General features: G+C 42.2%; 1 protein-coding gene across 1 annotated transcript in view; it reads right to left on the bottom strand.

Annotated features, from left to right (window-relative positions):
* Positions 1–19,984, bottom strand: part of SH3KBP1 (SH3 domain containing kinase binding protein 1) — a gene marked incomplete in the record, with an annotated part of 339,832 nt that overhangs the window by 140,263 nt on the left and 179,585 nt on the right. Inside the window, 2 exon segments of the mRNA XM_034755713.1 lie at positions 723–797; positions 6,476–6,605. Of these exon segments, the coding sequence (XP_034611604.1) occupies positions 723–797; positions 6,476–6,605 (205 nt within the window).

Below are 19,984 nucleotides of genomic sequence, written 5' to 3'. Positions count from 1 at the left end.
GGAATATTAGGAAAGCATGTGGAATGAAACATGCACACCGTGCTTCCAGGATAGAGGAGCAAAAAGCCTGAACATTAAGTGAGCAGGCTGGTGCTTAGAAACCGGCCTAGACTAACAGATCTTTTACCTTCTTCCTTAATGGTACAGTATATAAAGCCATAATGCTGCCAGTAATTGCTATCATGGACAGGAAGACGGATGCACAATCAAATGTAATTTATTTCATTTTTAAAGAACGCAGGATTTTCTCTTTAAAATTCCTTTACACTTTTTTCTTTAAAGAAAAATATATTTTATATGTTCAACAATCGTTGTATGCAAGTTTCTTATAAGTAAAAGCAACATCACACTTCAGAGAGTATGGTTACACTCCAGAAACCTACACCTCTCACATGGCTGAAATCATCAGACCAAAGGCTTTGCATCCCACTCCACATCTATGGCCTAAAACCAACACAACTGACAGCTTGTTGCGTGCTCACATACATTGTATAGATATATACACATATACATGCACAGAGAGAATGAGAACACTTTCTCATTACACTACAATCATGGCATTTGTCAGCAGCAAATAAAAGTTAGCTCACAGACACATCTACAGGTAGTGCAGCCATAAGTGAGTAATGGTGATACACTTTACAAGTGTAGATGAATCAAACATATATTGAGGAGTAAGACTTCATCTTTAAAATTGCCTCTTGAATTTTAAATACACTCACTGTTATAGCGTCTGTAGCTGTCAATCTTTGCTTGTGCCACTCTGTACAGAACTGTCCCATGAAAGGCAGACTTTCCTGACAGCAAATGAAAGAAAAGAAGGAAAGAGGAAACAGAAGAGGGGAAGGAGAGATCGAATGATGGTAAAAAGAAGGTAGAGGAAGAGTTTTTAATCTGTACTTTCAATTACTAACATTTTAAGAGTTCTATTAGCAAAATGAGACCATTAGCTGCACTGACTGTACATGAAGTTAAAAATATTCTCACTGCATGTATGTCAGATAGGGAAATCTCTCTTGATTTTGCTAAAGCCACCTTGGTTGAGTTATATAATGTATTGTTTCCCATAATCTCTAATGGCCAAATGAGAGAAAATTTGGCCCATAAAGTTTTATTTTACATGTGTGAATGAACAGAAAAAATGTGCGTCTCCTTTTTCGTCTCTATCTGAGATTTAAAGACAGCCTGAAAAGACTTTTCAAACATTTTTTTCTTGTTTGTTTTTTGCCCTAAGCCCTATTTATAGTAGGGAAATCCTATCAATATCACTGCATTGACGTACTTACTTATGCCAGTCCATTTCCCTGATTTAGGCATACTTCACTGGCAGGTCACTGAAATACCATTAGAAATATCAAAAACAACATGTTTTGCTGAGGGATTTATTGAATGTTTCAGATATTGATTATGAACGTGAACAGTTCTTAACTGAAGGGATGACATGTTGACTCCTGAAGACATTTTTTTAACCCAGTAGTTTATTGAGCTAAATAGATATTAACAAAAAAACAAACAAAACCTAAAGAGCTTTAAACAGTCTGAGCAAAGACTGCTTCCCATTTCAGTTGATTAAGGCTATGCCTTTACTGCCAAAAAAAAAAAAAAAAAAAAAAAGAGTAGGGTTTTGTTTGTTTGTTTGTTTGTTTACAGTGAGACAGCTAACATGTTAGCGAATACAGATTTCATTGCATATCATTCTGTCATAGTCCTACCAGTTCTCCAGTAGTCCAAAACATCTTCTAGGGAAAAAAACAGTTAGAACTGTATATATACTGTAATAAACAGGCAGAAAAAAGTATACCAATGAAAACATCCATCGCCATCTGTCTACATAAGCAAGCAACAACAAAAAAGGCACAAAGCCCTTCCTCCCCTCCCCCTTTTGCAGATCATCTTTAAGTGAAATCTTGTATAACATTCACTCCACTGTTAAGAAAGCAGAGAAGGAAATGTTTGGCTACATGACAGTGAAGAGACAGCTGAAATTTAAAGAAGTTAAGATGTATTACATTGCCTAACTAAATCATTAGCTGCAGAGTCTAACATCAATCTTAGTACTGGCACTCATGATTTCTTAGCGACCATGGCTAATATGTTTTTAAATATCCAATATATTAAATTAGACCTAGTCATATCTTAACTTACACACACACAAAAGAGATAGCAAGATATATCCAGTAGTCTTTAAATGCTGTGATATTGCCACAGGCATATTAAAATGACTGTGAAATCACCCCCTTCAGATATGACTTTCATTCATTAGGTTATAATATTCAGTTTCATTACACATGACAATTTTCCTGATTTTTTGTTAAGCTGTAATGAGAAGCTGTGGTATTTTAGAATATCCTAAAACCAAATAAACAAATGTTAAGACATCTGAGAAATCTAGCATACACAACTTGTGGATGTTATCTACTACCAACAGACAACACCACTTTGAAATCAATAGGACTACTGGAAAAATAAAGAGTTACTCAATATGAGCATGGGTATGAAAATCAAGCCTTAATGAAGTGCTGCTGCCGGTGGAGCAAAAAAAAAAAAAAAAAACTGCTGGCGGAGCGAAATATCGGGACACATTGCATCCCGACCAGGGATCGGTTGGGACGCAGGACAAACACTGAAAAATCGGGACGTCTGGTCACCCTATCTGTAATGCATCTTTGAGGAGGGGGGATATTACAGTCATTTTATAAATGGGCCAAACATTTTTTAAATGATCTCTGATCTTGCGAGGCCCTTACTTTCCAAAATGTCAAGGCACCCAGAACTCATTGGGAATTACAGTTTCTCAGCCCCTCTGAAAAACTGGGCCCAACTGAGTTCCAAATAGAGTATCCAAGAAAAGGATTCTGGATTCCTCAATCCAAGTCACTTCGCTAAACTACTACAAAACATTTGCTTGTCCTAAAAAAGGGACACCGCATAAATAAAAAGAGATGGCCCCAAATTCCCATAATTTATATTTTATTTTCTTACATAAAGGAGAGGGGGTGGTATTCCATCAGAATCTCTCTTGAAGCACCAAGGACATACCTTATTCCCTCTGCACTTTCTCCACTCTGAGAGCCTTGAGCACAGCCCCTGTCTGTCTGACCTATGGCACTGGACAATGCTCTCTCCAGACAGTAAATAAGACTTATTAAAAACCAAATCATGATAATATTTTGCATTTCTACAGTCCATTTCACCTGAGGATCCCAAACTGCTTTACAAACCTTGATTAAGCAAACTGCATAGAAGACCTATAAAAGTGGATAAGTATTATTATACCCATTTTTCAGGTGGGGAAGCAGAGTTAAGTCACTGCCCCAGATTACATTATAACTCCCCAATTCGGCAATTGGATCTTCATGGACAGATCTGAGTCTGTGCAGATCCCCATTGACCTCCAAGGCCTCACAGACTAGGATTGGGATACAAGTCTGTCATCCAGAGTAAACATCTAAAATCTGACTCTGAGTGTCCTGTGTTATAATCACTAGATATAGTCCATCTCAATCAGTGTTACTCCTGGGCCATGTTTGCACTGCACCACAGCGTGGACGACAGTGGTCTGAATGGCAGAGCACACCATAGTGTTGCGATATAACTGTGCTGTGTGGATGCTGCTGGAAGGAACTATAAAGTACCTAGTTAGCATTAACACAGTCGTCTTTCAAATAGAACTACATTCATGTGAACTAGATACATTTTAGTTTGTGCCAGTAGTGTCCACACAGGGCAGCTAGATGGCAACATTTTGGTGTACTTTGCAATTCACACCTGTAGTCCACTCTATGCTGCAGTGTAGTCAAGCTGCTACAAAGCCTAGAGATGTTGTAGTCCTACATGATCCTACCATCCCCCAAGAAATTGCAGCACAAGCATCCCTTGTCTTCCTCCAAGCAAGGAGCTGAATTGGAGGCCTGAAATTAGATCCCTAAGTTAAGTCACATACTGTCTCCTGATGTATTATATTTGCTTGATCTACAACTCTTCCTTCTGAAAAAATAGTAAATATGGATATTTTAAGTGGCATTTTCCCACTGATGTGTGTGCCTAATGCCTATCTAATGTATAGATTTTTAATATACATATTGAGGTACCTGATAAAGCCTTATAAATGGCCATGCATTGATGAGGTAACAGCTGTAACTATTACAAGAACTCAGTCACTCCTTAGCTCCCTTGGAGGAATGTGTATGCATGACTTCCATGTTGTTCCAATCCTGGACTCATTAAAATGGAGAACAAATCTCCCAGTGACTTCAATGGTACAGGATCCGGCCCCTAAAGGGATAATGTTAACTTGGAAATCGGCAATTTCTAAAAAATAATTACAGGGACTACAGCTGTGCCCAGTATTCCCTTTGCCTCTATTTGTGGTTTCATAATATTTTTCCATTTTAAAACTATTTTGCTGCTGTCTGAAACACCCACATAAACAACAGTGAAACTGGCTAGCTACTAAGCATATTCAAATATTCAATTTACACAAAATGAAAAAAACAACATTCTCTCACCCTCTTTCAGATAAAGTAATCTTAGGTATTACTTAGGAGAGAGGTACAAGTGATTTCAGACAGATGTAATTTTTATGTTGATGATGTCCCTTTAACATGAATTTTATAATTGGTAGGGTTTTATCAAGTGAAGAGGCCCACGGGAACAATCTGATTACTTAACTAAATTGGTTACCTCTGTCATTATGGACAGAACTGAAAGGATATAAATAATTTACACTTACTTTCCTTTGTCAAATCTGTTTAAAGTCATTTCTGGGACACTTATCATAACAAGTGAGCACTTAAGACTTAAAATGAAACATTATCAAAGAAAAGGAATGTTTTCCCTCTCGTATAAGAAAAGGGGGGCCCATCCTGTAAATCTACCTACCTATAAACATTTTTATAAAGTACCCATCAGTGTAGAATCTAGGAAATAAAATACACATTCCAAATAAAAGCGTCTATAAATTAACTTGTGAAATATTATCGACAAATTGGGATTAATTCTATCAAACTTCATTGCATTTATACTGAAAACACTATAATTGCAAGTAGTAATTTTAAAGTGTAGCCTGCCTACATATTGGAACATACAATTTCAATATTACTCCTGGATATTAATTTCCCCCCTGCACCTCTCTTTAAATTGCTGAATATTTTTAAAGCAGTTTAATTTGAGACTGAAGCAACATTCTCTACGAAGATCATATCAACCCCAAGCATACAGAGTAGGTCACTAATACCTGTCCTTATAAGAAATTAGAAAAACCCTCTTCCAAACACTACACTCGTTTTTTTTATTTTTTTTAAACAACCTTATTTCTGTGGCATAGAATAAAGACAACAAATCTTTTCTAAGTAAAAAAACAAACGAATGTTGCCTTAAGATATTTTCAATTTAAAAAATTCAGAACTACTGGATTTTCACCTCTCATCCATAAGTGTATTATAAAGATTTTGTTCATGTTTGGCAAATTTAAAAGTTTGGCATAGTCCCACAAAAGCATCACACTTCATCCAGTTGTGCCTAACTCCTGTACAGGTCTCAAAAGAACACCGCATGACCAAGTATTAAAAATGCTGCAAACAACATATGGCCTGGCAGGGAGCAACTTATCAGGTAAATGTGCACTTATGCTAAAATATGCAAATAATGTTGGAATATTTTTAAAATAAAGGCTCTAGTGACCACAGAATTTGGAGATAGCACCAAGAACCTTTACTTGAAGAAACTGAAATGCAGCAAGAGGAGTATCCATTTCATACAGGAGCAGATTTATGACTCAGGTTATTCTCCTTACATCAAGGAAAAAGTTACAAATTGGGAGAATCCACTACCAAGCTGACACTACTGCAAACTTAGTTACCAAACATGCTTTTCACCTGCAGCAGTACTGAAAATCCAGGTGAGCGGATGGCGCAGTGGGAGAACCAAATCTGAGTCCCAGTTCTGGCCTTTTGCTCCTTTGGCTAGCAGGGATTGGGAATGATGGATGTGGAAGTAGCATGCTCAGCACCTGGAGGGAGAAAGTGCCGCATGTCCCACACCAATAATTATGAATCCTTAAATACCCAGGAGGACTCATTGAATAAGGCCTGGCACTCCTAGCCCCCTGCTAAAATAAATAAGTAAAACCATTGTATAGGCGTTTTGGTAATTTTGTTCAGCTACTGCATGTAAGGACAAAATGGTAGTGTATTTTCATTATGAAATAGAAGCCCTAAAGTTATAAAATGGCATCATTTCCTGGGCCCTTCACAGTTGTAGCTGGATTGGTCTTTAATGCAAAGTACTATAATTAAGGGGAAGGTGCTAACACCCTTATAGCATCAACAGCCAACCAACCTTTTCCTGGCACCAGCTTTAGAACAAGGCATTCTGAAACTCTTCCAAGCAAGAGATAAGACGATCCCAGCATACCAGCAAGTCAATAAACAAGAGGAGGAAAAACAGATTGACTTGATAACACTTTGTTCCTTACTTGGCTTTATTAGTTGTTCCTCCCGTGCAATTTCCACATCATCAGAATCAACAGAAAGTTCCTTTATGAAGTTGGAAGGAAACATGCCAGTCTTTCCATGCAGAATTCCTTCCCACCAGCCCTCCTCCACCTGCACCAAGACAGAAACAGAACAAAAAGGGGTGTTAATATATACAGCACTTCTTTTATTAAAATGTTTTAAAATACAAATTGTATGAAGAACAAATGTGAAAACACCACTGATTTTGAGCTGTTTGTACACATTTTTACAAGTATGGGATGCACTTTGCATGTGGTATCCATCTTTTTATATGCACGAGATGGATGTATATTATCTGTGCGTGTCTGCAGTTTTTTTATTTGTTCAATCGTGGGAGTGGACAAGCCATTAAATAAAATGACTGAGAAATACTTCACAATTACAGCACGCCAACTACACTTCACATTTGTAAGAATTCGTTCAACCACCAAGGAAATGCAGCCGTTAAAATACGACAGCTCATTAACTGTGTGCAGTAACACCACACCCCCGGTCATAATAGGATGTGAAAAAGAACACTAACTGAGAAATTCCATATCTTTACAAGCAACTTCTTTAGGTTTCCACTGCATGACATGACACCACGTATTATGTAAAATTTAAGGAAACTGCAAAAATGGAGAGAATATGAAGAACAGTACTAATGTGTGTTAGATTCCAAAAGAGTCAACAGGACCTACAGAAATAAATAATAACGGGAGCAAAAGAAGCAAGCAACTTCCTAATGTAATTCTCGTAGAAAATAAATACATCACCTAAAAATGATTCATTCCCTCATGTGTAACCTATCCAATATGAAATGGGAGCATCATACTAGGAAATGACAGTCCCTACATGCCAAATGCCTTTAGGTTATAACATGACAGCAGGGAATGATTTATTCTCTGCATCAGATAAGCATATCTTTGACAGATTAATATCTTCCATTCATCAGACACTGCCCATCCACAAAAAAGTGACAGGAAAGGACAGCTTCAGTCTGTGAAATATCAGTCTCTAATGTGGTTTGACCCATCTCCTTTCTGACAAAAAAAAAAAAAAAAAAAGTTATGAAAACCAGATTCCAACTTCTTTGCAAGTTGTAGCTGTTTATATTTACTAATTTTTTTAGAAACAAAAAATTAAAACAGTTTCAGTTATTTGCTAAGAACTCAGCTACATATCAAATATTTGTAAAAGTCTCAAGTTCTTACATTTATTATTTATTTATTTATCATTTATTAAGAACGTATCCAGGATGCCAGCAACAACTTATGGCAAATTTCTCAACCTATAGATGAAGTAGCTGAATCTTAAAACCCAGACATATATTGTGATTTATTTTTGTGTGTGTACTTCCTTTTGATATATTATTATAAAGTACATTTACCAAGTTATTTTTACTTTAGGGGTTTTTTTTCCCCTCCTGCTTCTCGTACAAATTCTTGTCCTTTTAGGCTGATTTTTTGCCTTTAATTTTGAATGAAGTGGCAAATCAATATGGCTATTTTCATTTAACAACTTCAGTACCTTACCATGCCAAAACACCTTGTTCATGCATCAGTAACATTAATGAGATCAAGCACATCTCTAGGAATAATGGCTGTTAGCTAACTGCTGCCTTAGAGAGAAGAAGAAACAAGACATTCTGGGTGAAACAGTGGCCCCACTGAAAGTCAATGGCAAAATTCCTATTGCCTTCAGTGGGGCTAGGATTTCAGCCAGTGTTTTCATATGTCCTAGAAAAATAATATTTGTTTGTTTTTGTCTTCTCTGGTCAAACTAAAAAGTCTGGGAAAAACAGAGAGAAAAATAAACAATAGTATTTTCAAAAGCCAGACCTTTCATATAATAATTTTCAAAGAGGAAAATTATAGGGTTAAAGTCCTTAGGTGCACTTTTTAATACTATTCATATATAATATATTTCTACTTATAATACTGTATTATTCATAGAAGACATTATTGATCAAAACTGAACCTTTATTCGTTACCCATACTACCCTAACAGTTACTCAAGTCTTACTTACTGATGACCAAAAGATGAAGCACAATGGAATTATGCAGACCTTTAGGTCCCAATCTCACAAGCAAATAGGATTGAGCCCTTAATGCCTTTTTTCTGTGTGCTATAAAACCAAAACCAGATCAAACAATATTATCGACTTACATCCCTCCGAAGTAATTTTTTTCTGTATTTTTCCTGTTGCATAACACTGTTTTCTAATAAATTAATATCAGTACCATGTACACACACACACACCCTCATCATTATTCACACTTAAATCATCTGCAGTGCTTACTGACGACTACTGCATGATATTTCCAGTGTCTGCCCAGTGAGCAAGAGACTAGAGCCAAAAGTGGAATCTTCCCAAAACACTATGCAAAGTGATGTTCCCAAAGGATACTGGGGAGCTCCATGTTTTAATAAATATTTTTTTCAACAACTGCCTTATACAATATAAGTGTGCGTATGTGTGTGCATGCACATTTTTATCAATTTTAAACACACTAGTTAGAGATTATTTTGTACAGCAAACTACATATAAAACTGTCTCCGGGATTTAGCAGCCCAAAATGGGGACAACCCTGTGCCATATGGTTTGAAATGATGTGATAATTCTTAGTCAATAAAAGCTTACAAATGGAAATGCATTATTCATGTGAGTAGCCTATCAGAAGGTACAAGTATTCAGTAAAATCTGTTACTGTAGCGAAGTGCTTTCAGGATGTATGCACCTGGGTCCTAATTCTTGCCTAGCATTCATGCACTGTAAAAATCATCCTCTTCTTTTTTTTACCTCACCCACAGAACAGAAATCAGGGTTCCTGTAGTAGAGGAAAGGTTCTTGAATTAATCCATCTCCTATTGACAATACTGTATATACTGTTTTGGGTTCAGCCTGTCTCCCCTCCCCCATTGGTTAAATTTTCTGGCAACCTTAGAATCATAGAATATCAGGGTTGGAAGGGACCTCAGGAGGTCATCTAGTCCAACCCCCTGCTCAAAGCAGGACCAATTCCCAACTAAATCATCCCAGCCAGGGCTTTGTCAAGGCTGACCTTAAAAACCTCTAAGGAAGGAGATTCCACCACCTCCCTAGGTAACCCATTCCAGTGCTTCACCACCCTCCTAGTGAAAAAGTTTTCCCTAATATCCAACCTAAACCTCCCCCACTGCAACTTGAGACCATTACTCCTTGTTCTGTCATCTGGTACCATTGAGAACAGTCTAGCTCCATCCTCTTTGGAACCTCCCTTCAGGTAGTTGAAAGCAGCTATCAAATCCCCCCTCATTCTTCTCTTCTGCAGACTAAACAATCCCAGGTCCCTCAGCCTCTCCTCATAAGTCATGTGCTCCAGCCCCCTAATCATTTTTAGGGGGACTCTTTCCAATTTTTCCACATCCTTCTTGTAGTGTGGGGCCCAAAACTGGACACAGTACTGCAGATGAGGCCTCACCAATGTCGAATAGAGGGGAATGATCACATCCCTCGATCTGCTGGCAATGCCCCTACTTATACAGCCCAAAATGCCGTTAGCCTACTTGGCAACAAGGACACACTGTTGACTCCAGTTTCTCGTCCACTATAACCCCAGGTCCTTTTCTGCGGAACTGCTTCCTAGCCATTTGGACCCTAGGTCTGTAACAGTGAATGGGATTCTTCCGTCCTAAGTGCAGGACTCTGCACTTGTCCTTGTTGAACCTCATCAGGTTTCTTTTGGCCCAATCCTCTAATTTGTCTAGGTCCCTCTGTAGCCTATCCCTACCTTCCAGCGTATCTACCACTTCTCCCAGTTTAGTGTCATCTGCAAACTTGCTGAGAGTGCAGTCCACGCCATCCTCCAGATCGTTAATGAAGATATTGAACAAAACCAGCCCCAGGACCAACCCTTGGGGCACTCCACTTGAAACCAGCTGCTGGACATGGAGCCATTGATCACTACCCATTTAGCCCGACAATCTAGCCAGCTTTCTATCCACCTTATAGTCCATTCATCCAGCCCATACTTCTTTAACTTGCCAGCAAGAATACTGTGGGAGACTGTATCAAAAGCTTTGCTAAAGTCAAGGAATAACACATCCACTGCTTTCCCCTCATCCCCAGACCCAGTTATCTCCTCATAGACGGCAATTAGGTTAGACAGGCATGATTTGCCCTTGGTGAATCCATGCTGACTTTTCCTGATCACTTTCCTCTCCTCTAAGAGCTTCACAATTGATTCCTTGAGGACCTGCTCCATGATTTTTCCAGGGACTGAGGTGAGGCTGATTAGCCTATAGTTCCCCGGATCCTCCTTCTTCCCTTGTTTAAAGATGGGCACTATATTAGCCTTTTTCCAGTCATCCAGGACCTCCCCCCGATTGCCATGATTTTTCAAAGATAACGGCCAATGGCTCTGCAATCACATCTGCCAACTCCTTTAGCACCCTCGGATGCAGTGCATCCAGCCCCATGGACTTGTGCTCATCCAGTTTTTCTAAATAGTCCCGACCATTTCTTTCTCCACAGAGGGCTGGTCACTGCCTCCCCATGCTGTGCTGCCCAGCGCAGCAGTCTGGGACCTGACCTTGTTTGTGAAGACAGAGGAAAAAAAGCATTGAGTACATTAGCTTTTTACACATCTTCTGTCACTAGGTACCTCCCTCATTCAGTAAGGGGCCCACACTTTCCTTGACTTTCTTCTTGTTACTAACATACCTGAAGAAACCCTTCTTGTTACTCTTAACATCTGTTGCTAATTGCAACTCCAAGTGTGATTTGGCCTTCCTGATTTCAGTCCTGCATGCCTGAGCAATATTTTTATTCTCCTCCCTAGTCATTTGTCCAATCTTTCACTTCTTGTAAGCTTCTTTTTTGCGTTTAAGGTCAGCAAGGATTTCAATGTTAAGCCAAGCTGGTCACCTGCCATATTTACTATTCTTTCTACACATCAGGATGGTTTTTTCCTGCAACTTCAATAAGGATTCTTCAAAATACAGCCAGCTCTCCTTTCCCCCTCATGTTATTCTCCCAGGGGATCCTGCCCATCAGTTCCCTGAGGGAGTCAAAGTCTGCTTTTCTCAAGTCCAGGGTCCGTATTCTGCTGCTCTCCTTTCTTCCCTGTGTCAGGATCCTGAACTCGACCATCTCATGGTCACTGCTTCCCAGGTTCCCATCCACTTTTGCTTCCCCTACTAATTCTTCCCGGTTTGTGAGCAGCAGGTCTAGAAGAGCTCTGCCCCTAGTTTGTTCCTCCAAAACTTGCACCAGGAAATTGTCCCCTACACTTTCCAAAAACTTCCTGGATTGTCTGTGCACCGCTGTATTGCTTTCCCAGCAGATATCAGGGTGACTAAAGTCTCCCATGAGAACCAGGGCCTGTGATCTAGTAACTTCCGCTAGTTGCCGGAAGAAAGCCTCGTCCACCTCATCCCCCTGGTCTGGTGGTCTATAGCAGACTCCCACCACGACATCACCCTTGTTGCTCACACTTCTAAACTTAATCCCGAGACTCTCAGGTTTTTCTGCAGTTTCATACGGGAGCTCTAAGCAGTCATATTTCTCTCTTACATACAATGCAACTCCCCCACCTTTTCTGCCCCGACTGTCCTTCCTGAACAGTTTATATCCATCCATGACAGTACTCTAGTCATGGGAGTTATCCCACCAAGTCTCTGCTATTCCAATCACATCATAGTTCCCTGACTGTGGACGGCAAAGGGTGTCTTCATCTTGCCAAGCCCCATATGCTGTCAGTACTGCTGTCACACTACATTTTAAGTATAACAACATACATGAGGGTGAATGAAGATATTTCATTAGCCTACTTCATATATTTATGGGAGGTACATTCCTGTTCAGCCATTTTTACAGAACACATCACCAACCAATGTTATGCGTGTGGGAGAGATAGGTCCAACAGTGAGGGAGCTACACTCAGCCCCTCCTCCACCTAAAATATATGATGATCGGCTATCCTGTGTCTCATATCTGATTGGGTGGCTGTGGAAAACCATTTCTGCAGAACCCACATATATCTCTACTGTCATTAAAAAGCTTTTTCTCTGAGATTTAAAGATATTAACATTAAATGTTGTTTAATTATTATTAAAAGTACCCCAAAACTCCATCAAAGTACCTTATGAGCTAAGTTCCCTCAAAGTGCACGGCTATCAAGGGCCACACAGGCGGGAATGCTTTCCCCCGGCCCTGAGCTGCTGCGGTGAGAGAGGGCTGGAGTAAGTCCTTTCTCCCTGCCACAGCCCCAGGGCAGCCTGCACCGTAAACCCTTCATCCCCGGCTGCACCCCTGCAAGAGCCCTTACCCCCTGCACTCCAACCCCTGCCCAGCCCTGAGCCTCTTCCCATACCCCAAACTCATCCGCCCCACTCCAGAGCCTCCACCCCCCAGGCAGAGGCCTCAGCCCCTGCACCGCAGCCCTGAGCCCCCTCCCACACTCTGAATCCCTCGGCCCCACCCCTGCCACACATCACCTCCATATTGGTGCACATAACAAAATTCATTCCGCACATGGATGTAAAATATTAGAGGGTACATTGCTTATGAGGTTCCTCCAAGGAAGTGGCATATATAATTTTAGTTTTTAAAAAACACTAAAGCAAAAAGAGATTTTCACAGAAAAACACTGTGGGGCAGACTCTGGTACCACAGCTTTCACTGAGATTACTCAGAGTGAAGCACCATTTGAGGCAGATAAGTGTATTTAGCGCAGTGATAGGAGGGTTGTTGGAGAAAGCAAGGGTATGAAATGTATTCCAGATAAAATGAAAATAAGTCAAATTGTAATGTTGACACTGTTACAAGACAGGAACTGATGAAGTATCCCAGAAGATGAAATTCTGGAAAGCAGTAAAAGAGGAACTATTATTGTTATTTACATTTCTAAATACTGAAAGATGCTCAGATATTATTTAGATGGAGGCTAAGTACCTAGACAATCAGAGAGAGAGAGAGAGAGAGAGAGCAACTAAACACAAAGAGGCACAAAAGGGAGTTCTAAAATACTGCCAGGGCCTACATCATTCAGCATTTTAAAAATCAACAGAGACATCTGCCTATGTAAAGTATTCCAGATGGAATAATTTGATCAGTGTCTCAAAATCTGCAAGCAAATGTACCATGTTGCTGCATTCTAAAGAAGTGCTAAGAAGGAACTAAAGAATCAAACTGTGGGGCAGGAGGCCTTCATGAAATAAGCAAAGACACATCCAAAATAAAGTATACAACTGGGGGAAAAAACCACCACACAGCCATATCCAATACATGCCTTTCCATGGAAAGGGCTTTGACTGGAATTGACACCTTGATTTTTAATATGATTCTCTTTTCCAAACAAGTCTCTTTTCAATGGTTGGGGACACAAAGAGACAGACAGCAACATTCATAATCATCTTTTCTATGATACCAGCAAGATTTTCTCAAGTTAAAGAAAAAGTAAGAGATAGCTCCAACTCAGCTGGGAATAGTTTATCCAAGCCATTATGCCCCCCGCCACCTATAGAAATCCTGCTCAGCCAAGGAGGATACGATCGCTGCTGTGGCTTGCAGGGTTTCCGCAGGGTAGCCGGTGTGTGCATGCTCAGGGACTTCATTGTCACCCTTGAGTCCTTAAGACTATGTAGCTTTGAGTCTGTCTTTTCCGAGAACAGGCCCTCTCCATCAAAGGAGAGGTCCTGCAGTGTCTGCAAAAGCTCCAGGGGCAGGCCGGAGACTTGCAGCCAGGAGGTATGCCTCATCACGATCCCCGAGGACAAAGTACATGCGGCTGAGGCCTGCAAAGAGGTCCATGCCACTGTTTTGCCCTTATTAACCAAAGCCCCAAACTCCTCCCTGGACTCCTTAAACTTCAGCATGGAGTTCCAGGAGTTAAAATTGTAACGATTCAGGATTGCCTGCTGATTAGCGATCCTGACTTGAAGGCCCCCGTAGAATATACTTTGTGTCCAAACAAATCAAGGTGCTTGGCGTCCTTTGATTTGGGTGCTGGAACCTGCTGGCCATGCCATTCCTTTTTGTTCACAGAGGCAATCACAAGCGAACAGGGTTGCGGGTGGGTGAACAGATAATCATACCCCTTTGACGGGTCAAAGTACTTCCACTCCACCCATTTGGCCATCGGGATGGACACAGGGGTCTGCCGGATTGTCGTGGTGTTATTTTGGATGGTCGGGATAAGGGGCAGGGCCACCCTTGACGGGACTTCCAGAGTCAGGATGTCCACCACAGGGTCCTCCAACTCCACCATCACCTGCAGGTTCATGTTTCGTGCCACCCTGCGCAGGCGGTCCTGTGGGCACGGAGGTCTATTGGAGGGGGACCGGAGACCGCAGTACCTGCCACCACCTCGTTAGGTGATGAGGAAGAGGAGGCCATGGGTGGGAGAGGGTCGACCAGGTGGGAGAAGGTCGTGCCAAGTGGATCTGTGCTGGTGCACGTTGACGAGGTGACGGGGAATGGTGCCATGAAGCTGGGGAACGGTGCTTGGACCTGGACCGGTGCTGAGATGTTGACCGGCATCAGGAACAGTGTTGAGCCCAGGATTTGCTCCTCGACGATGACCGGCAGGCATAACAGCACTGCGAACAGGATCAGCGACAGGAGCCGGAGCAGCGCTGCGAGTACAACCGGTGCCAGAACTACGAGCGGCAGCAGGAATGGTGCCAAAAACAGAATTGGTGCCGTAGTTCAACAGACGATGCCGACGGGTGAATCATGGCCAGCCTGCCCCGAGATGGTGCCGTGCGCAGAGGCACTGGGGCCTTGGCATGCCACTGAGGGGATGCCGTTGCCATCATGGCAATAAGGTCCCTTGCAGCCACAAAAGTGTCCAGCGTAGATGGCAGCTGGACTGCTAGCACGCTGTGAGTCGGGCGGTACTGAAGTCAACGGCTCTCCTCTCGGGACTGGAGTCAATGGTGCCGGGCCCGCAGCCTGTGCCCCTAGATGCTCCTCTCCGGGATGCGTCTCCAGGGAAGCTGGCTTCTGTAGAGGCAGGCCGCCCTTTTCCGGCTTCCGGTGCTGCTTCTGGCCAGGAGAATGGAAGCGGTGCCGGGGAGCGCCGGTGCTGTGGGTCTTGGTCTGAGTCCAACCACAGTGCAGCTGCCGCTGCCGCCGCTGGAGTGCTGCACACTGATGCGCCTGGTGCTGGGTCTTGGCCTTGGCGCGCCACAGGAGGCTGAGGGCTAAGAGCCGCCTCCATGAAGAGCTGCTTCAAATGAAAATCCCACTCCTTTTTAGTCCGGGGATGAAACCCTTTACAGATCCTGCACTTCTCTGCTTGATGAGCCTCCCCCAGACACTTCAGGCAAGAGTCATGGGGGGGGTCGCCCGTTGGCATGGGTTTAGAGCAGGAATCGCAGGGCTTGAATCCCGGAGCTTTGGGCATGAGCCTGAGAGGAAGAAACGGGGAGGAGGGGAAAAGCCCCCCAACTCAACTAACACTAAGTAAAAACCAACTATAACTAACAACTATTAACTATGAAGTATAATGCTAGGGAGAGTGGAGTGCAAGCGAAGCAAGACTCCACAATTCCAACGACCATCACAGAGGCGCTGGGTTGACTGGGGTATATATCAAGCGCCATGAAGGTGCCACTCGAGGGGGCTCCACAGCCGACCCGCCGGGTGTTGCTAGGGTAAAACTTTCCGACAGCTGTGCACGCGGTGCGCGCATACCTAGTTGGAATCTATATGAGCAAGCACTCGAAGAAGAAGATAGTATTTTAAGTGAGTTCACATATAAAAGACAAAGTTAAAAATGGTTACAAGCAAGTAAAAATAAAAGCACACATCTAAAAGTCTAAAACTTAATCTATCAAGGTTTGGTTAAAGGCTTTGTTCAAGATGATGGTTCTCACCCCACAATCTGCCAACAAGATGTGGCTGACCTCTCATTTCAGTCAGGATCTCTTCCAGAGTCCCTAAGGTGCTGGTTATTTTGTCTTCTTAATGAAAGAGATAATTTGGGATTCACTGCCCCTTTCCTTTTATAGTAGATTTAATCTTTGAAATGAATTCTTGAGGGTACCCCCTCAAAGTAAAGTTAATTCAAGTTGTGAGGAAGGCGACATGGAAAGTTCCATGCTCCATCTTCCCCCACTTGTGTTTGCTGAAATGCAAATTATTCTGGTTTCTGCCATCTCCTCTTCTTGCTGTTTTGATGGTTCTATTTACTGTATCTGTAAACTGAGGTAAACACACATTCATTTGTTTAGGATTAGGGTGATCAGATGTCCCGTTTTTAAAGGGACAGTCCCATTTTTGGGGACTTTTTCTTATATAGGCGCCTATTACCCCCCCACCCCCGTCCCGTTTTTTCACAGTTGCTATCTGGTCACCCTATTTAGGATAGACCTGTTTAACAACTCTTGCTGAGGCAGGGTTGTCTGTTTTGAACATGTGCTAGTATCATCATACTGGGGGATTACATATCTTTACATATCATGTTGCTACATACATTTCACCATGATATTGTTGACCAGTGAATTATTAGTTTTCAAATGATACCTAACAAGGCATATTTTGTACAAAGATTAAGAATGTGAATATGGAAGTGCTTTGGGCCATAATGTTGCTCTCACCATAGTGTCTCAGTACTTCACGAACATTAATGAATTTAGCTCCACAGCATTAATATGAGATTATGTGATATTACAATCCCCATTTTACAGCTGGGGAACTGAAGCACAGAGATTGAGGCCAAAACTGTCAAAAGTGTCCACTACTTTTGCAAGCCCAACTTAAGACACCAAAGGCCTGGTTTTTCAGAGTACTTAGCATTTTAATAGAACTTTATATGTTCAATGCACAGGTCTAATCCACCTCATTTCCAGCTGTGAACAGTCAGCATTTATGCAAATCTGGCCCCAAGTGTCTCACATTGGCCACTCAGAAAATGAGGAACACACAATTAGCATTCAAGTGTGAAAAGTCTGGTTAAGCGACTTGACTAGCATCACATAGGAACTCTGGGGTCCTATAGACAACAAGATCCTTCTCTACATACTCCTGGGGAAATTCTGTGCCAAAAAATTAAAAATTCTGCATACAGTATTTTAAAATTCTACAAAATTCTGCATGTTTTATTTGTCAAAATAACACTATATAATCACACCAGTTTCAATTATTTTGGTAATTTATTTCAAAATATCCGTCAGCAACTATGTCTGTAACAATACAGACAACAAAAGATTCCCCCAGCAGTAGCAAGTTAAAGAAACCCCTATGACAACCCAGTTCCTGTTTCTCTGTTATGTTTCAGTTGGATGCCTCAGTCTGGCTGTGTCACACGTGCTAACTGGGAACATCTTGGGGGAAAACTGTCCCCCTCTGGTCTCAAAACACCCACATCCCTGATCCCCAGAACATAGATGCAGGGCGTCGCCTCCCCCCCACCACCACCCCAGACACCTGCATCCTCCTACACCCCCTGAGCCCAGCCGCAGGGACTCTTATCCCAGACACCCATATCCCCCTACACTCCCAGAGCCCAGGGATCCAGAGAGAGAAACAGCCTGATGCTGGGTCCTAGGTTTGTACAGAGTTTCCTGAATGCTGCCTTCTTTCTTCAGGGTGTTCCAGGAACTGCAGCTGCTGGAAACCCTCCAGCTCCACCCACCCACCCACACACTCCCCTCTCCTCAGCAGTGTCCTGTATTTGGAAGCTAGAGACCAGGGCTTTGCTGGGTCTAGCAGCCCCTAGTGGCGAACAGCAGCTCTGCAGCACCAATTCTGCAGAGAAAAATGAAATTCTGCATTGCACAGTGGTGCAGAATTCTCCCAGGAGTAACTACAAACCTACAAGCTTCAATGCCAAAACACAGTCTCATCCTGTGCACTGAGTAAGGCAGAGGATCTTGTGGAAAAAATTGTATGTGAACATGTAACCACATGTGCACAAAGGGACTGAATTAAGATTGCACAAGTAAACTTAATGTGGTATTTCCTAACTTTTAGTGCTTAAATTTGCAACCTTAATGTTCTTTTAATGTATGTTTTTAAAATCGTAATTACTCAATTTAAAAAAACAAACAGAAATGTCATAATCTGGAACAGTACTGCCCCTCAGCTTGGGCCATCTGCAGGTTCAGACCCTTAGATCCATAGCAGAGTTCTCTACCACTTGAGCTAACAGAGTATCTCATAGCAGTAATATTGTCATCCTCTATGTCAGTGTTTCCCAAACTTGAGACGCCACTTGTGTAGGGAAAGCCCCTGGCGGGCCGGGCTGGTTTGTTTTCCTGCTGTGTCCACAGATCTGGCCGATCGCGGCTCCCAGTGGCTGCGGTTCGCTGCTCCAGGCCAATGGGAGCTGCGGGAAGTGGAGCCAGTACGTCCCTCGGTCTGCTCCTATCAAACCCACTTCCAACTATGAGCTTCTTCCCCCACCTTGTGACATTCTCTTCCCACACCATTTCTTACTACTTTGCATTTAAGGCAGGTTGCTTCCTCCTTATCCTCGCAACCTGTGTGACAGCAGGGGGAGCATTGAGAGCACAAAAGAGGCAGTCTCCCTGCTCTCAGTTCTGATGCCCAACACCCCAGTGGCCCACAGCAACTAGGAAGAGCTATTGTGGGAAAAATCCTGCTCAGCGCATAGATCTCTTATATTCAGCATGCTTGGTACAGACATAGGGTGACTAGATGTCCCAATTTTATAGGGACAGTACAGATTTTGGGGGCTTTTTCTTATATAAGTGCCTATTATCCCCCACCCTCTGTCCCGATTATTTACACTTGCTGTCTGGTCACCCTATACAGATAGAAGGTATTCAGCAGGGCCGTCCGGGGGAAGGGGGGGAAAGTGGGGTAATTTGCCCCAGGCCCTGAAATGCCGCCGAAGACCCGGACCGCCGCTGGGTGAGTACAAGCGCCGCAGCTCTCCCGCTTTGCCCCAGGCCCCCTGAATCCTCTGGGTGGCCCTGGTATTCAAAGGTTTATAACGTTATCATATGTGGTAGGACCAGCAAAAGACACATCCCTGACACTACGGCCATCCCTCTGCCAAATTTTAAGCGCTTGTGCCAAAGCTTCTCAATAAAATGGTTATGAGAATTTTTTAGTCTGAGCAATAAAACGTTACCAGTGTAGACTAGCCTTTAGTTAAATTAGTGCACCTTTATTGTGTAGACAAGGCCTAAAATTCACAGGCATGGGGTCATACCTCATACTTGTGAATAAAAAAAGATTTGGTGGGTGGAGGAGAGGACTGGGAATAGTGAGGATAGCTGTATGACCTAACCTTGCAAAATTTACACAGGGTAAATAATTTTTTAACAAGCAAATAAACTATCATTCAGGTTTTCATCTTCAATCACAATGGTCTAGACTGAGCAAGTAAATTTTGTGCTGGTGCTACTAAATATTAATGAACTTTTTGCAAAGCATGATTCATATAATAGGTTTGTGCATTCATTCATGCTTATATTCTTAATAATTCCACAGGTTAGGCATTCACAGCTTAAAGATACATTATTCTAAGTAA

This window comes from Trachemys scripta, chromosome 1 (genome assembly GCF_013100865.1).
Source record: "Trachemys scripta elegans isolate TJP31775 chromosome 1, CAS_Tse_1.0, whole genome shotgun sequence".
Classification (NCBI taxonomy): domain Eukaryota; kingdom Metazoa; phylum Chordata; order Testudines; family Emydidae; genus Trachemys; species Trachemys scripta.
The sequence above is the reverse complement of the archived record's forward strand: the minus strand, read 5'-3'. Positions and strand labels throughout refer to the sequence as shown.